The 17,943-nt window shown below is 53.0% G+C and overlaps 1 protein-coding gene across 1 annotated transcript in view; it reads left to right on the top strand.

The window, feature by feature from the left end:
* Nucleotides 1–735: 735 nt before the first annotated feature.
* COTL1 (coactosin like F-actin binding protein 1) overlaps nt 736–17,943 on the top strand; it is a 39,089-nt gene continuing 21,881 nt past the window's right edge. Inside the window, exons 1-2 of the mRNA XM_059382211.1 lie at nt 736–984; nt 1,241–1,323. Coding sequence (XP_059238194.1) covers nt 908–984; nt 1,241–1,323 — 160 coding nt within the window. The 5' untranslated portion in view covers nt 736–907. The remainder of the gene's footprint in view (nt 985–1,240; nt 1,324–17,943) is intronic.

The raw sequence follows: 17,943 nt of genomic DNA, 5'->3' as shown, positions 1-17,943 counted from the left end.
AGCAATCCACTTTCTGTCCCCTCCTATTTGAAATGCTTAATGCTTTCCAGTGCCTCCCCACCTAGAAACTAGAGAGCCGGACACTGGGGACACAAGTCCTCCGGCTTGCAGCGTTCAGTCACCCACTTGGAGGCCCCCTTTGGAGGCACGGAGCTCTGCAGCCCCGAAGCCTGGGTGGTGGGGGCAGCGAGGAGGAGGAGGAGGGCAGAAGGAAGAAGGGGGGCAGGGAGCAGCGGAGGAACAGAGCTAGAGGAGGACGGAACCAGGAGGAAGGAGAAGGGGTTGGTGTTGGGGATAAGGCGGAGAGGGAGAAAAGGAAGAGAGAAGAGGAAGAAAGGGAGGGAGGGGAGGTGGAAGAGGAGGAGAAGGGGTTAGGGAGGTGGGAGGAGCAAGGAGGGGGAGGGGAGGGGAGGTCCAGGGAAGGAATAAAGAGGGGGAGACACAAGGAAGGGGAGGGGGAGGGGAAGAGCGAGTAGGGAGGGGTGAGGAAAAGCAGAAAAAGGAGTTGGGGAGGAGGAAATAGGGGGAGTTAGAGCTGAGAGTGGGTGACCGAGAAGGGGGTTGGGAGAAGAGAGGGGGCGGGAGGAGCGGAAAGCCGTGGAGTTGCGCAACCCTCCCGGACTGGGATTGGTCGTAGGCGAGTCAAGACGCCCCGCCCCCGAGGCCAGACAGCCAATGGCCAGAGGGGGGCGTGGTGGAGCCGCCTGGGTCCCGGCGCGCGCTCCGTGCGCCCTCGGAGCCGCCGCCGCCGCGCTTGCAGCTCGCCGCTCGCTGCCCGCGTCGCTGTCGCTGTCGCCGCCGCTGCCGCCCGCCCTCCGCGTGTCCCCGCCGCGCTCCAATCCCTGCGGCCGGCCCGGGGCGCGCTCGGTCGCTCGGGGCAGAGTGTCCCCGCTGCGGGCCTGCGGCGATGGCCACCAAGATCGACAAGGAGGCTTGCCGGGCGGCGTACAACCTGGTGCGCGACGACGGCTCGGCCGTCATCTGGTGAGGAACTTTCCATTGCTCTCCCGGCCGCGCTCCCCAGCTCGCGGGGGGCTGGGGCACGGAGCCGGCTTCCGCACGGGACGGATTAAGGGTCATCCCGAGCTGTCTCCCGCAGCCTTAACGCGGGAGCGTGGAAAGCCAGCGTGGCTTGTCCCCGGCCAGAGCATCTCTTAGATGGTCCTGCTGGAAGCTCGGCACCGTGCAGCCACTGCCGTCGCTGACGTGTGTGTGTGTGTTTTCTTCTCCCAATCCAAAGGGTGACTTTTAAGTATGACGGCTCCACCATCGTCCCCGGCGAGCAGGGAGCGGAGTACCAGGACTTCATCCGGGAGTGCACAGGTAGGGAAACGCGCCTTCGGGGGCAATTCCTGATCTTTCGGGCGGTTGTCATCGCGGGAGGGGGAGGAGCTGCGGAGGCCACACTGGGAGGAGCCTGGCCACCCCGGGTGCCTCTGGCGCTGGAGGAACCCGATTTGAGGTTTTTAAAAGCGTGCTCCTCTCTGGACATCCAGAGCGACAGGGCTGGCCGCCTGCTCGCTCGTTGCTCCCTGCAGGACCGTCTCCAGAAGACACAGCTCCTTTGCTCCCTGCGGGTCACTGGTTTTTTTCAAGGGTCTACTCTCTGTGGTTCCAACCTCGCGTTCAGCTTTCCCCACCATCCCCTGTCTTCAGCCAGTGAGCCGAAATAAAAACACAATCCTGAAGCTTATTGCAGGAGAAAGAAACTGTCAGCTGTCCCCTCCCTTCTCCCAAGCTCATTGTGAGCGTGCTGGTCACACATGCATGTTTCTTATTGGTAGAATACAGAACCACCAACGAAAAGGCAGAGCGGATCTGTGGTGTGACAAGTAGAATGGTGGTCACATTTTGAAGTAGATAGCCACTGACTGGGAGGGGCGCACGGGAGGCTCAGGGGCACCGGAGATGGCTCATATTTCCGTCGGGGAGGTGGGTACACAGGTGTGTACATATGTAAGAAGTCATCAAGGAAAATGCTTACGATTTGTAAACTTCTTTCATTTCCCTGGGGTGTGTTAAGCCTTTGAAAGAAAGGAACACATGGTGTATGGAATCACAGACCTTTCAGTAGCAGCAAAAGGCTCAACCTCCTTGGTAATAGGACCCGTGGGAGCCCAGAGTAGAGAATGAACTCTCTCCAGGTCTCTGGTCCCTAGTGTTGAAGCAGATGTGCAGACAAAGGCAGTGTAGCTTGGAGGTTAGGCAGGAGCCCTGAGCTGGCAAATTGGGTTTGAATCGCTGAGTGGCCACTTCCTAGCTGTGTGGTTTGGGGTAAGTTACTTAACCTCTCCGGGTCTTGGTTTCCTTACCTGTAATCTTGGAAGGCTGTTCTGAGGATTGGCGAGTCCGTGTGTGTGGAAAATGCTCTAGCACAGTGCTTATAGAAAACTACACGGTCATTTGTGAAACAAAGAAAAAGTTCAAAATTGTGCCACAGAACACGTGGCGTCTCCTTTCTGTGACTTAACCAAGTGATAGTTTGCCTTTAGTCTAATTGGAAAGAATATTTAGGAAGTGTCTGCCCCTGGGCTGGGGGTACAAAGGTTTTGTTTTGTTTTGTAATGTTCTCCCAATTAAAATGTCTTCCTGAGAGCTGCCTCTATATGTCACTCCTTGCTTTTGTAAAGGGTCGGTTTAAAATATCAGATGTGCAACTATGGCAACAATTCACTTTCAGTAATGCATGGAGGGCCTCTCATGGAGAGCCCATGGGTTAGGATTTGAACTCAGGCCCCTGACCCAGGAACCCTTTCTCTCTACCACTTCTACTCTTCCTCCCCCATGGCAAATGCTTTTGCAAGTAGAGTAAGTGCCCACTCTTGGCTTTCTCCCAGTTTGGTGCCCGTCTAAGAGCTTCAGCAGTATTTTTTGCCTTGTCGGATCAGAGGCTTTGTCTCCCTGGCCAGCTTCCCCCCTTCACCGAACTCAAGAACGGAAAACTAGCAATTTCTTTCCTCCTGCTGACCATCCATCACCCCCCTCCCACCTCCCCCATCAGACTGGGTTTTGCTCCTGAAGCTATTGTTCTCCCCACCCAGTAGGAGAAGGTGACCCAAGGATGAAAGCGCACGGATTCTGAACAGATGCTCCAGGCCATTGGGTGAAGCTGGAAGGGCTTGGTGCCTTCAGAGAACACTTCCTTCCTCCCTTGGGCTTTGCAGGGGGTGGGGGGTGGGGTGTTACTCTGACCCTTCCCCCAACCAGCAGGGAAGCAGGGATGGGAGTGCCTGGCAGAGGGGGCTGGGGCACTAAAAATGCTTTCCCTGCTGCTTGTTGATCTTATGAATGGGCTATGGGATCTGAAGGCTCCGTCTGCTTTGGCTGGAAATCTGCCTGCCTTCCCCGGCCATCTGTTGGACAAATGTATAGGCGAGTTATGTTTTCTGTGTCTGCTCTGGTTCCTCTTGGAGACACGTGTTCCTTCCCCCCAGCCTTCCCCCCAGCGGTGTCCTCATAACCTAGTGACAGAGGACTCAGAGCTCCAACTATTAGCTTTACATATTCAAGTCGCTGCACCTGATGTGCCTTGTCTCCAAGACTGAGATCGGTCCCTTTCCACAGATGGGTACAACAAGACCTGGGGAACTTAAGTGACTTGCCTGAGATTACATAGGATGTGGTAGACCTGGGACTCGAACCCAGGCAGGCTGGCTGAAATGTCTGTAGTCTTGGCCTCATCTCTAAGGAAGTGGGTTAAGATTTTTTTTTTTTAAAGTTTTATGTATTGAGTAATCTCTATACCCCATGTGGGGCTCAAACTCACGACCCTGAGATCAAGAGTTGCTTGCACTTCCGGCCGAACCAGTCAGGCATCCTGGAAGTGGTTTATGTTCTCACCTCCCAGCCTGGAGGCTTCTTCGGGTTCGTAGGTTCTGGTTAGGCCCCATGAAACTGTTTGCCGGTTGCAGGAGACAGACTTGCCCACTTACGTGAGGCAGGGAGGGCTCTTTGAGCCCCTAATTTCCAGGCAGGTGTCCTGACAAGCCAGAGGGGCCCATGCTGAGAACAGGCTCCCCTTCTGGCCCAGACTTCCTGTTTCCAATCATCTAACAAGGTGGTCGGAAGGCTTGGAAGCCAGAACCAGCACCTGGTCTCTCCCTCCATCGGCGATGGGGTGTGGGGGGAGAGCGGGGCAGTTTCCTTCTGGGCTTTCTCCCCTCCCCGACAGCCCCTCTTCTGGCACTCTCTCTGACGCACCCTTCTTTCCCACGCCTGTGCTCTGCTTCTCCCTCTCGCCTCTCCTTGCTCCCGGGCCTGGCCCCTCCTTGTCCGCTGCAGCTGTTTTCTGGAAGGTCTCTCTTCTCGCTTCTGCTAGGAGAATTTGGAGCTCCCTGTGCTGTGTCCTGGCTCTTCTGGTGCTGGACGCATGTGGCCCCCTCGTTCGGCACTCGTTGCTCCACCAGTGGCCTCACTCTTGACACCTCACCATCCCGCCCAGCACCTCAGTCCCCTGAGACCTTGCAGGTACAGAGGGAGAAATCTCATGCAGATTAGTTTGGGCAAAATGTCAGTCTGTTGCCTCGGCTTCACGGTTAGGAAGGCCCAGGGGATTACTAGCTGCAGGTGGGGCTGCCCAGACTCCGAAGCCCCTCCCTGCTCTGCCTTTCTACTTTCTTACTCTTCTTGGGGACAGGAGGCCATCATCTCCCTGAGTGGTGATACAGATGGCCACAAGCCAGGCTGGCTTCCAGGCCTTGGGCAGAGCCATCCCTGTGGGGAGAGGGAGACCCTTGGCCAATGACTCCAGTGGAAGTTTCCAGATTGACACACAGTCCTTGCCCTGGCTGGGTTCTTGTGCCCGTCCTGGACCAGTCAGGCGGACTCTGGCTGGCTAGGCCTGAATCAATGCCTACCCTGGGAGCTGGGGAGGGGGCAGCCCCACCCAAACCAGGAAACCGAGTTGGGAGGGTAGCTTTTTTTTTTTTTTTTTTAAGATTCTATTTATTTATTTGACAGAGATCACAAGTAGGCAGAGAGGCAGGCAGAGAGGAGGAAGCAGGCTCCCTGCTGAGCAGAGAGTCTGATGCGGGGCTCGATCCCAGGACCCTGGGATCATGACCTCAGCAGAAGGCAGAGGCTTTAACCCACTGAGCCACCCAGACACCCCAGGGAGGGTGGCTGCTTCTTCTTCTTCTTTTTTTTTTTTTTTTTTTAAAGATTTTATTTATTTGTCAGAGAGAGAGAGGGAGAGAGAGTGAGCACAGGCAGACAGAATGGCAGGCAGAGGGAGAAGCAGGCTCCCCGCCGAGCAAGGAGCCCGATGTGGGACTCGATCCCAGGACGCTGGGATCATGACCTGAGCCGAAGGCAGCTGCTTAACCAACTGAGCCACCCAGGCGTCCCGGGAGGGTGGCTTCTTAAGGGAAGAGTGGCAGTGTGTATGTTGGGAGACAGGCTGTTTCCAGAAGAGAGGCAAACCAATCACAACCATCTCTTAGCCCTTGATCTTTTTTGTCTTATATCCATTTTAGTCCCATTGCTAGAGTAATTCTTCCTAAAGCCCAATTCTGACCAAGTCACTCTGCTGCTCCTTAACCTTCTCTGGCTCCCTTTTGTCCATGGAATTTGGCCCTGGCTATCTGCCTGCGCTCCGTCAGTTTGTCCCCACCCGCATGTCCTGCCTGCGCTCTGTCAGTTTGTCCAGTTTGTCCCCACCGCTCCTTCAGTTTGTCCCCACCCGCATGTCCTGCCCACACCCTTCTTTGTGTACCTGCAGCCTGATGATACCTTCCAACCTTTGATTTTGGAGGTTCCCTCCAGGCAGAATTCCTCTTCCCCATCTCTGCCCCCCGGCCAGCCCAGAGTGATATCTTCTTTATTTCAACAACCCAGAGTTAGAAAAGCTCTTGGGTCACATCCCAGCTGTGTCTCTTGCTTACTCTGTGACCTTGGGCAAGGACTTCCCTTTCTCTATGCCTCAGTTCCCTAGTCTGCAAAACAGGGATCCTGCCAGCGCCTACCTGTAACAGTGAGTGTTAACTGAAATAACACATTCAAAACGAGAGCATGGATCCCTGATGCACCAGGCTGTGCTTACTGTTACTTTTTACTGTTTTTGCTCTCCTAGCTCTTTCGATGGCATTGTGCTTTCTGCGCACACCCCGGCTCGGTGCTCAGTAGGCACACAGCTCCTGATTAGCCCCAGTAGGCGCTCAACCCCAGGCTGGCAAGCAGTGGGCATTCAGACCCGTGTGGATGTGTGTTAGACCTTTGGCCTCGGTCTACATGCAGAAGGTGCTTGGTACGTAAGCATCTACTGCCCCGTGGTTAAAGGTGTAGGCTGTGTTGAATGGCCTGGGTTCCAGGTCTCGTCAGTTATGTGACCTGAGGCAGGTCACCTTTGCTATAACGTGGTCATTAGGAGGATCAAGGAAGCAATTCCACAGCAGCAAGGATGTCCTAAGTGGTCCTAAAATGTTAGTTACAGTGATTGTCACCTTGTTGGTGGAATTTAATTGATGTGGAAGCAGAGTGTGTTGTCTGAGAGCACCAGAAAGGTGGAAGAGGGTAAAGAAACCAGGGGGAAGAAGTGGGTACAGGACTGCATCAGGGGACCAGAGGTACCCCTGAATTACGGCAGAAAGGGCTCACAGATCTTGTATATGTGACCAGCAGCGGCTCACACGGTCTCTGAAATCCTGTTTTGTTTTGGCACCTTACAAATAATACATGCTTCTAGTAGAATAGTGAAAAAGCAAGACTAAGTGAAAAGAAAGGAATAAAAACTAGATATAGTTCAAAGTTTTACCCCTCAGAAACTGGTTCATTAATTCATTTGCTCTGTTTTTCATTCATCCTCACGCCCACCTCTCCTGTATAGGAGTGGCTGCTTTGCAGTGTACTTTTCTAAGCACTGAGGGTAAATAGAGAAACAGAGAAAGTACCTGTCCTCGGGGAGCTGATGTTTTATTGTCATTGCCAGGCCTTTCCAATGGCTACATAATATTCTCTCATATAAATGTCACATTGTTTAGTGAATTCTTTGTTGATAGACCCCAGAATTCTCTGTTGCAAGCAGTTTTATTTTGAAACGAATTCAAGCACCTGGGAATGGATCCAGTTTCGTGTTGGTGTATATCTGAGAGTCAGTGGCTTCCGAGCACCCGATCTGGAGCCAGGCTGTCTTGCCTTGATCCCGAGCCCTGATGGGCGGTGTGACCTTGGGCAAGTCTCCCAGTCTCCCAGATTTTGTTTCCTCCTCCGAAGGATGGGGATAATGATGGCATGTCCCGCACGGCGTTGTTGTGGGGATAAGTAGACATGGTATGCCGAAAGCTCGTGGGGCAGTTCCCGGCTCAGAGTCATTGCTCAGAACCGTGGTTATTGTTAATGCAGCGCCTTCTTGAGAGGTGTCGCACATTAGTGAATAGGTTGAAATGAACGTGGAATATGAGCCGGTCACCAAAAATGGGCATTCGTGGAGGGCCGTGTCGGCGTGAAGCTTGATGGGGTCAGATGTCCCATGATGTTGGCTAGAGGATGCTCTGGGAGCAGAGGATATTCCCATGATGCTTTGCCGATCCTGGGGTCTTCCGCCCAAATCATCACTCACAGAAAAAAGTGGGGTTTGATATTTTTGTCTGTCCAACATCTCATGCTTGGGGCGGGGTTAGGGGCGTGGGGGGCTTTTCCTATTTTATTATGATCCTGCTCAGCAGAAGCAGCTCCAAAGAAGCTGACTTGACCTGGCACTGCCCTGCAGGGAAGGCACGTGACCCAGCCGGCCAATCAGAGTAAGCCCTACCCTCTGTTGACTGATTGGATCAGGGTTGGGCCCATGTGACTCGAGACAAGCCAATCAGCTCCATCCCTGATACTTGGGACAGAGTTCCCGCGAGATCCCTTTTCCTCTGGGATTCAGACCCGCGGCCGAAGGAAGGCCTGGGATTTGCGAGACCCGCGTACGGTGCGGAGCGAGGACCCGTGTGAGGACTGAGGAGCGGCGCCAGGGGTGGGCCGTGGGGCCCGGATGGCGTGGCCTGGACTGCTGGGGCCAGCCATGCCTGCAGCTCTCTCTGGGGGACGTTTGCTGTTGAAACGTCTTTTCTCAGGCGGGTGGGGGAGGCTCTTCATCGTGTCGCTCCGAAAGGGCCCCTGGACCCGCGAGGCAGGTGACCCGGACCGGCCGAGGGAGGGAGGGAGGGAGTCCAGGCCGGGCAAAGGATGCCAGAGCTCTCCGAGGAGGGCCGGCTCGGGAGCCCGGGCGGATCTCCCCTGGAGAGGGGCCGCCACCCGACCGTGTCCCACGCGCACCGCACCCCACGGGGCAGAGGAAGACCAGGCGGCGGACACGTCAGGGATGGGTTTGGGTCCCTTGAAGAGCTGTCCTCAAGCAGAATGAGCCGTGGGTGCAGGTAGCGGGGCCCTCCTCGGGGCTGTCAGGAGAGGCTGCCCGGCCGCGTGGCGTAGGTGTGGAAGAAGAGGCTTGGAAAAGGGCCATCGTTGACCGCCTCACCTCTCTCGCAGCCTCCCTCTCTGGTCTGCTGGACGCCCTGGAAGAGAAGCAGAATGCGTCAGTGTAGGCCTGGGCAGGGCCGCTGTGGGGTGAGGTCGGCCCTATCAGGGACCGAGAGGGGCGACAGGATGGTATGGAAAATGGAGGTGTGTTTACTGTTGAAGAAAGTATGATCTGGGGCCTGGGTGGCTCGGTCGGGTGAGCGGCTGACTCCTGATTTCGGCTCAGGTCCTGATCTCAGGGTCCTGGGATTGAGTCCCTGCTCACAGGGAGTCTCTGGAGGAGTCTTCCTTGCCCTCCCTCTGCCCCTCACACTCCTCTTGTGCCCACAGGAGATCTCTCTCCTCCAAATAAATAAATACATCTGAAGGGGGAAAAAAAGAAAGAAAGAAAGAAAATCAGACTTATTCTAACACTTGCTCCAGAATAGTAAGGCAGACTTCATTGAGGGGCACTGTGTGACTGGCGTAGGGACCAATACAGTGGAGGTTTGAGGCAGGGGAGAGAGACCAGTCTCAATTCTACACTTGATCTTAGCCAAAAGGCCGAGAGGCGATAGAGACCAGTCTCAATTCTGAATACATACGAAGAAAAGGACAAATTTATCATCAAGGAGCCAGGGAGCAAGGTGAAGGTCAGTGGGTAGGGAATTACCAAGAGGAAACATCAGGGCTGAGGTGGGATTCTGGCTGAACTGACTGGACAGGATCCCTGCTGCAGGCGGGTCTGGCGATTGGACATCACCAGGCAGGTGATGGAGGATAAGGAACCTGATTAGATATAAGGGATGATCAGACTTGGAGCATGGGGGATCTGGTTGAACTGACTTAGCAGGATTCTTGCTGAAATTGGGTAACACACAGACGAATGCAGAAGCCCAAAAGTTGAGACCTAGTTGAAAAGAGCTCAGAAGACCAGGTTCAAATTTGGTCAAGGACAGACTCTTGGCTGTTGCCAAAGGAACAGGGATGGGATGCAAATGGAGAAGTCCACTTGTCTGTGGCTTCCGCATGTGTGATGGTACAACACGCGTGTAATCGGTGGGCAGGTTCTCCTGCTGTTCTGCCCTTGGATTTTTTTTCATCCTAGCAGCCCCCACACGTACAGATTTCAGAAATTTGAGAGAAGAGGTCAGGAGAGATATTGTCTTGTAGGGTCAAAGGGAATGTGAGGTCAAAAGGAAGTTTGAAATCCATGACTGTGGTTTGAACTTTGTAAAGTACTATCAGTCTGTGCATTCAACACACTTTGATTGAGTACCTCCTTTATTCCAAGGACAATGCTGGGTTATGATTTTTAAGTGTCACCTTAGGGCTACTGAGCCATCACCTTCATAATTTTCTGCAATATACAATGTCTCCTTGCCTTCTTTTTCTACAGATCTGTCGCTGGGCGGTTTCGAGCCGCATTACATTTGCTTCTTTATGTCATCAGATGCGTGGGCTTTGTGATGGTACATTTGGATTTGCCTCCGGGGTGATATTGGTGCTTGCTTTTGAGTTTGTGGCCTTTCCCTTCCCTGGGGAAGGCTGCTACATGTCCATTTTCCTGGTCCGTAAGGTGTCCTTTGTTCAGGAAGAGTGTTCACTTCACTGAGTTGAGTTTTCGCTCCTTGAAAATCCTTAGGAGTTAATGCAGACTTGTTGGAAGTATGGCTTGGGGACTGAATCCAGGTGTTCCCTGCACCCCCTTGTCTCCCCTCATTTCTTCACCTCATTAAATTCTGATGCCCCCCCACACCCAGAGCATGGAACCCCCTCCCACAGGTCTTTGATAATCTGATTGCCAAAATTAGTGGCCATTTATTTGTCTCTATTCCACTTTATGTCCCTCTAGCATTTGCCAGTGAGCATGACTTACTGAAAACACCCTCTCCCCTCCCTCTGGTTCCCCTGCAAACTCACGTACTTCTCCTTTTACACCCCTTGTCTCTCTTGTTCTCACTTCCTGCTGCTGCTTCTCTTTTCCTTTCCTGCCCCAGAAGTGTGGGTATTTCCCACAGCTTTGCCCTTGATCATGGCTTTTCCTTCTCCAGGAAATGTGCCGAGTGCCTACAGTGTGCCCAGCCCCTTGCTGAGTGCGGAGTGAGCCTGCCACCCAGGCCAGGGGCAGCTTTCTAAACCTCACATTAGGTAACATCAACTCCTCTCCCTTTGGAACCTTTGGTGGGTTTTGCACATAAGGTCCAAATGCTTAGAGATGACACGGAGTGCCCCTTATGAGCCCTCCAGTGCACGTCCGCAGCACCCGGGTTCCGACCTTGTGGGCGCTCAGAGGCCCAGTAGATACCTTGCATATATCAGCACATCTAACGTTTCTTATCTGTGACAGATGTGTATGAAAGGAGTAAGCAGGAGTTATCCCATTTTACTGATGAAGAATCTGACCATTTCCTTGGAGAGTCCAAAGTTGCTTGCTCAAGATGGCATAGTAAATGGACAAACTGGACTTTGAGCCCAGATCTGTGTCCAGCCCCCCAACTTTGTTCCTGCACTGTCCTGATCTGCTTTGCCTTCCTGGAGGCCTTCTATACATCCGTCAGGGCCCGGGGCGAGTGTCCCCTCTGTTCAGATGCCCTCCTTGCCTTTGCGATGCTCACCACATTCAACTTCATGGTGAGGCCCTGGAGAGAAGGACCGTGGCTGTGGTGGTGGCCTCCTTGGTGGTGAACCCCCACCCATCATGGTTAGCCAGCCTCAGTCTCTTTCACCCCAAGGGTGTGTCGCTCCCTGATGTGGGCCCATTATGGACTACCGTGCTTAGCACTTTCTCGAGTCATGTCTGTCGTCTGACTCTCCTGCTGAAGTCTGAGCTCCTCGGCTGCAATCCTGGTCTGTCTTGTTCTCAGCTGGACCTTCAGCACCTGGAACAGCATCTGACATTCTCCCCAGATGCTGGTTGAATATAGATGAATGAATGACCATCCCCTCCCTGCAAGGTTTGAGAGCTGAGCTCGTCCCTGGAAGGCCCGCCATCCCCCTGCCAACGGAGCTTCTCTGGTGGCCCATAGGGAAGTCTCCCTGGTGGTTGCCTCTGCCAGTGCTGGCTTCTGGCCAGGGTTTCCTGCCTCAGGGCTCCCACAGGGCTGGGTTCCCCACCCACCTAATTTTATGTGTTTGACTTTTCAAATTCAGCTCCATGGCCTGAGCAGGGGCAGGTCCCCAGAAGCCCATGTCTGACCTGATGGCAGGGCCGTTCCCTCAGCATTTCATACATCATTTCATCAGTGCATTTTTTTTTAAGATTTTATTTTATTTTTTTGAAAGACAGAGATCACAAGTAGGCAGAGAGGCAGGCAGAGAGAGAGGGAGGAAGCAGGCTCCCCGTTGAGCAGAGAGCCTGATGCAGGGCTCGATTCCAGCACCCTGGGATCATGACCTGAGCCAAAGGCAGAGGCTTTAACCTACTGAGCCACCCAGGTACCCCATCATCAGTGCATTTTGAAATCAACTTGCTCTCCATCCCAATTTGCTTCTGGACTTCATTTATGGTCACCTGTCTCATTTTTCCTGTGCCTTCAAATTCCCATAAACATAGCGGCTTGCAATGATGTCATTTTATCATCTCGCAGTCCTGTGGGTCAGAAGTCCAAAATCTGCCTCACAGGGCTAAAGTCAAGGTGTCAGTGGGGCCGTGTTCTTTCTGGAGGCTCCAGGGGGAGAATCTGTTTCCTGGCCTACTCCAGCTTCTAGAGACACCCGTGGCCCTTGGCTCACGGCCCCTCCTCCAGCTTCAAGGCCACCAAGAGTGGGTCGAGTCCTTCTCGTGATGCTGTCTCTCTGGTTCTCATTCGCCTGCCTCCCTCTTCCCCCATGTGAGGACGCTTCTGATTATGGCAGGCCCACCCGGATCCCCCAGGGTGATCTCCCCACATCCAGATCCTTAACAATCTCATCAGCAAAGGCCCTTTGGTCCTGTCAGCTCACACCATCATAGGTTCTTGAGATAAGGATGCAGACATCTTTGGGGCCATGTTTTGCCAGCCACCGTGATCTAATGATTTCATATAATCTACACTCTGGCCCAATTTGGTAGGAAAATGGAGGTTCAGAGATGTGCAGACGCTGGCCCAAGGTTGCACAGAGGCCCAGTTCTTCTCCTCTCCTAGTGTCTGCCTCCCTGACCACCACTCTAGACACCGGGCTGCTTCCCTACACCTGAAACTGAAAAATTTGTTTTTTAAACAAGGAGGGAAGGGGCTCCTGGGTGTCTCAGTCAGCTCAGCGTCCACCTCTTGATTTCAGCTCAGGTCATGATCTTGGGGTCCTGGAATGGAGCCCGGTGCTGGGGTCCCAGCTCAGCAGGGAGTTGACTTCTCCCTTTCCCTCTGCCCCAACCCCTTCTAAAATAAATACATAAATCTTAAAAAAAAAAAAAATGGGGGGGGGAGGGAAGACCACAGGCAAGCTCTTTTCTTCCTGCACCCCAGCCTTATCGAGAAATAACTGATGCGTCACTCTCAGGGTGAGGCATACGGCGGGAAGGTTTGATTTACTCGCGCTGTGACTAGATCGCCACCGATGCTTCCCCCACATCTGTCACCTGGTATGGATACCATAATGCCATAATGAGAAAGAAAAGAAATTTTTCCTTGTGATGAGAACTCTTAGGATCCACGCTCACAATTGCTTTCTATGAGCTCTTTTCTCGAAGGCTAACAGACAGACCCTAAGGCCCACATCTCTGGCTGGAGGCCCATTTGTGGGATTACGCAGTTCGGAGGCCATTTTTCTGCCTTTCTTTAAGTGGCCAACCTGGGGTGGCCTCTGACAAGCAGCTCGTGATTCCGGTGCCCGGGGTGGAATTCTGACTTTACGACTTTGGTCTAACCTGATGTGCCTGAGAGGTCATCTGAAGTGACTATAGTCCAGAAAGGGATGAAAACTACTTTTGGAACCCTCGTGTGCTGCTGGTGGGGAAGGAAAGCGGTGATGCCATTGTGAAGGGCAGTTCGACTGTCCGAAAAAGTTTAATCCTCTCAAGTCAACCTCTTAGTATTTACCCAAGAGGAAACCCCAAACCCAAACTTGGAAACACCCGTCTGCACAAAGCCCTGTGTATGAACATTGCCAGCAGCGTTATTCCCAATAGACAAAAAAGTGGAAACCACCTCAGTAACCATCTTCTCAGGAAGGGCAGACAAGGTGCCTCTCTCCACATCGTGGACTATTACTTAAGCACAGAAAGAAGAAAATACTGATCCATGCTATACGCAGGACAAACCTTGGAGACATTATGCCAAGGGACAGAAGCCAGGCACCAAAGGCCGTGTATTGTATGACCCCATGTGTTCAAAGTTTCCAGAACAAGTAAGTCCATAGAACTAGAAGGCAGATGAGTGGTTGGTGGGGTGTGGACAGGGGAGGAAGAGTGACCGCTTGTGGGTATGAGGTCTCTTTTGGGGAATGATGACGTGTTTTGGGATTGGACCTGGTGATCATACTGAAAACCAATGAACTGTACACTTCAAAGGGGGTGTGCCTTTTTATGGTATGTAATTGATCTGTCAGTCTTTTTTTAAAAAATATTTTATTTATTCATTCGACAGAGAGAGACACAGTGAGAGAGACAACACAGCAGAAGGAGAGGGAGAGGGAGAAACAGGCTCTGCGCAGGGCAGGGAGCCCAGTGCGAGGCTCAATCCCAGGACCCTGGGATCGTGCCTGAGCTAAAGGCAGAGGTTCAATGACTGAGCCACTCAGGCGCCCCAATCTCTCAGTCTTTACAATGTGTAGGAGAAACGGGGGTGAGCAGGAGGACAGAAATCCAGCAGGGCTGCTGGGAAGCCTGTATGGAGGGTGGGGTTCAGGGCTGGCAGGGCCCAGAGTGTGGCAGGCCTTGTGGGTCACGGTGACAGCTCTGGGTTTTACTTGAGCATTTTATTCCTATGCCTTCTGTTCTAGAACTTTCTAGCATTTCGCCTTGGTCCTTTTTGTGGTGAATCCCCCGGTCAGCATGTTTTGCTCTGCCATTGTTCCCTCGGTTTCAGAGCTGCCCATCCCCATGGCGATCCTCCATCCCCAGGGCCCCTCAGATGCATCAGCGCCCTGGGCCCTCCACCTGCCGTGAGCATCTGACCTCCTGAGTTTCCAAACTCCTTGCCACTTCCATTCGCTCCGTGATAGTTGACCTTTTGTCTCATGGTCTAGCATTTTTTACCACCAGTTCTATGCCGGGCCCCATTCCGAGGGCTTTAACTATCAGCTCTGATGAGAGTTGATATCCAGAGACCCAGTGCCCAGGGCTGGACCCTCCTCTCCTCTGATCTAGTGCCTGGCACGGGGCTGGTGTTGGCGATCTGTTTGTCTCATTGCCTGAAACCCTGGCATTGGAAATGAGCATGTAAAGAAAAATTAAATGGTGGAGCTTCTGTCTTATATATTCTCATGAGCTAACAAATAAGTGAATGGCTAAAAGTAAAACATGCCAGCTGTAAGTGTGCTGGCAGACTTGAAAGCCGGGCTGTTAACAGCTACAGGGATAAAACCCACTCGTGAGCTCTGTCCCCGTCACTTAGGGGCTCCAAGGCAGAGGTGGGAAAGCCACGCCCCAATCCAGAGAACCAGGGATGGGGGGACTGGAGGCCACTGGGACTGCGGTCACTCCATGGAAGGAGGTGGATACAGGATGCCCGCCTAGGTCTCCTGGCTCCCCCAGGCTGCTGAGGTTAGGAGCATGCTTTGTTCCCCTGGGGACAGTGTACTTGGGGACATGAACACAAAAGGTAGCTAGGACCCCACATTACATATCTCTCGATAATTCTAGCAACGTTGTGTCAGTCTGCTTTCCCCACATGCTTTTATTTAAGGGGCACATTTGTCTAGACCAGCCATTCAGCTGCTCTCTGCTGACATCTGATCATTTCTGCCTGTCTGTCCACTCCTGCTCTCTGGGGGCCGGAAGCCACACTTTTAAAATCCAGGAAGGGGATTGGTTTTATTTTTCTAAGATGGCATCTCCAGTGAACTGAATGCAGCCGACAGTGGGGACTGGAAAGCTTTCCAGTGGCCATAGCAGAGGGGACCAGGGTTCTTCGTGTGTTCAGGGATCTGCACTGAGCACATGCAGCGTGACCGGCATTGTCGTGGGTATTTGATAGAGTAGGGGACAAGACTGCTGCCCTCCTGCAGGGTAGGGATGAGCCAACCATAGGAGCCCTCAGGAGAGCCATTCTGAGCCTTTAAATGCTTATTTTATACACAGTAATAGTAAGTCAGTTATATGCTACTCTAGCCCGTGACTCATCAGACAGAGAGAGAATGGCTGGTAAAGAAAGGCATCTGGACTTGCCCCCAGAGGCTGTTGCTTTCACCTGTGGAGTTCTGTCAGAATCTCTCCCCTGAGTTGTTACCGTGAGCCCATTTGTCCCTATCTTGTTAGCTGGGCAAACTCTAGGTTGTCCTTCAAGATCCAGATCACACATCACCTCCTCCATGAAGCCTGCCTTGATTACCACTGCCCAGGCTGAATGAGTTTCCTTCTTTCTTTGATGTTCCCATTCACCCTGTGACACCTTGTTGCTAGGGCAACTGAGGACATTGTGTAATTACACTTTGTTTTTGTCTGCCAGGCTAGACGGGGTATCTTTGGAGGGTAGGGACTGTGTCTTATTCAGCAAAGTCCCCTGCATCACAGACCGTCAGTGTTTGTGAGATGACAGACTGACCGCGGTCGAGGACGCAGCAACATGAGTGCAGAGCCGAGCACTACAGGGAGTTTTGTGCTGGGACAGTCACACGCTTCCCCATCCCCAGGGTGTCCTGCTGCAGGTGTGGGAGACACGGGCTCCTCCTTGGGGGAACTGATTATGGCCTCTGTTCCCTAAGCCAGAAGGTAGATTTGGGTGTTGCACGCTGACTTCCATTTAAGGAAGTAAAAGGAACCATCAAAAAAAGAAAAAAAAATCTTGGTGTCTTGTCACTGGGGGAGAGCCTTCCGCTACCCGGGTAATCTGGGTATCCGGATCAGTCCAGTCCCGGAGGGTCCTAGCCAAGTAATCATCTTGCTTTTCCTCTGGCTATCTTGTACTCCATTTTCTCGTGTTCTCCATCAAAGTAGGGAGCTGGGTCATTTGCGTTTAATGAGAATGCAGCGAATAAGGAATCACTGGAGAAGTCTCCCGCTTCGGGGAACGAGGTCACCGACGTCCACCTGCGCGCGCACCGAGGCCTCAAGTGCGGGGACCGTGTGCGCACGCGCGGCTTCAAGCTCAGCAGCCAGAGCTCCATTCATGCTCTCCGAGCAACCAATTCCGCGGGGTTGTATTCCTAGGATAATGGGCTTGCTTTATTAGTTTTATTTCTTCTTGTGCTTCCTGTTTTCTAAACATTTTTTGAGTGGGACCAGAGGTTTTCGTCGTGCTCGTCGTGGTCGTTGTTTTGTCCATGAGGGCAGACAATAAAAATCACCTTGAAAAAGAGAGTGGGTAATATGGGACTTTTCAGGAATGATAGGTCTCTTCTCTTCAAGGGAGGAACTGGCTGCTGTCAGCCTCAGGCCTCACTCCCCTTCCCCGGGGCACCCAACAAGCCCTCTGTCTTCGGAGTCCCAGGGAGAATGTTTTTTCCATATCCCAAGTCCTGGTCTGTGACTGCCTGCCCCCCCCCCCTCCCGCACTGAGCCGCTGGCTGGAAGGGAGGCCTGTCCATAGTCCACGCATCCCCTCGCCCTGGGCAGCAGGATGCACGACGTCTTTCCCATTTCCTCTCGCCCTCTCCGGGGAGCTGGGAGCTCACTCGGTGGAAGTTGACAGCTCAGCTTTTTTGGTGTGTGGGTTGGTTTCTTCCTTACCGAACCTTGTTTGCATAACTTCTTAGGGAGTCTATATAAGGTAAGGTCAGCTTTAGAGCAAGCTGCAATCCTGTCTTGCTCTGGGGCAATTTCCTCCCTGTGTCTCCTTCCCCTTTCTTTTGTCTTGCTCTGAAGTTCACTCTTGGGCGGAAATTATGAAATGAGGTGCCTCTCTGCCTCTCTGTTGCCCAGCAGGTGTGCAGTGGTGCCTACTGTGTGCCTGGTGCTGTGGGATGTCACAGCGACCGGAAAGATAGAAAAGTAGCTCAGTAGATCCACAGGACATGCACAGAGTGGCTACTCAGGTGGTTAGACCGATTTTTGCTTATTTGTACTGATGTGCTGATTCTTCTCTACTTCGTGTTCTGTGTGAAATGGGGGGGAAAAAGTGTTCAGAGTATTTGCAAACAAATGTATTTGTAAAACAATTGTAAACAAAACCCTCTGGGTTTTGTCCCTTTCTATCCTGGGCTGGCTTCAAGGAGAGGCAGAGGGGAAAAGTAGGGTCCCGTTTGGGAGAAGGCGGGGGTCCTCAGTCAGTGCAGCCTTGCATGGGGTCCACCCCGGTGCGAATGCTGGATGGCGTGGTCAGAATGTGCCTCTTGGTGGTTACCTGAGCGGAGGGGGATTTCAAGTTGGGGTGGGAGGGGCGGGGGAGTCCTTGAGAGCTAGGTGGACATTCTGTGCCATTTGCA

Source organism: Mustela nigripes, chromosome 17 (assembly GCF_022355385.1).
Source record: "Mustela nigripes isolate SB6536 chromosome 17, MUSNIG.SB6536, whole genome shotgun sequence".
Lineage (NCBI taxonomy): Eukaryota > Metazoa > Chordata > Mammalia > Carnivora > Mustelidae > Mustela > Mustela nigripes.
Note: the sequence above shows the minus strand (reverse complement) of the source record. Positions and strands in the feature narration are given on the sequence as shown.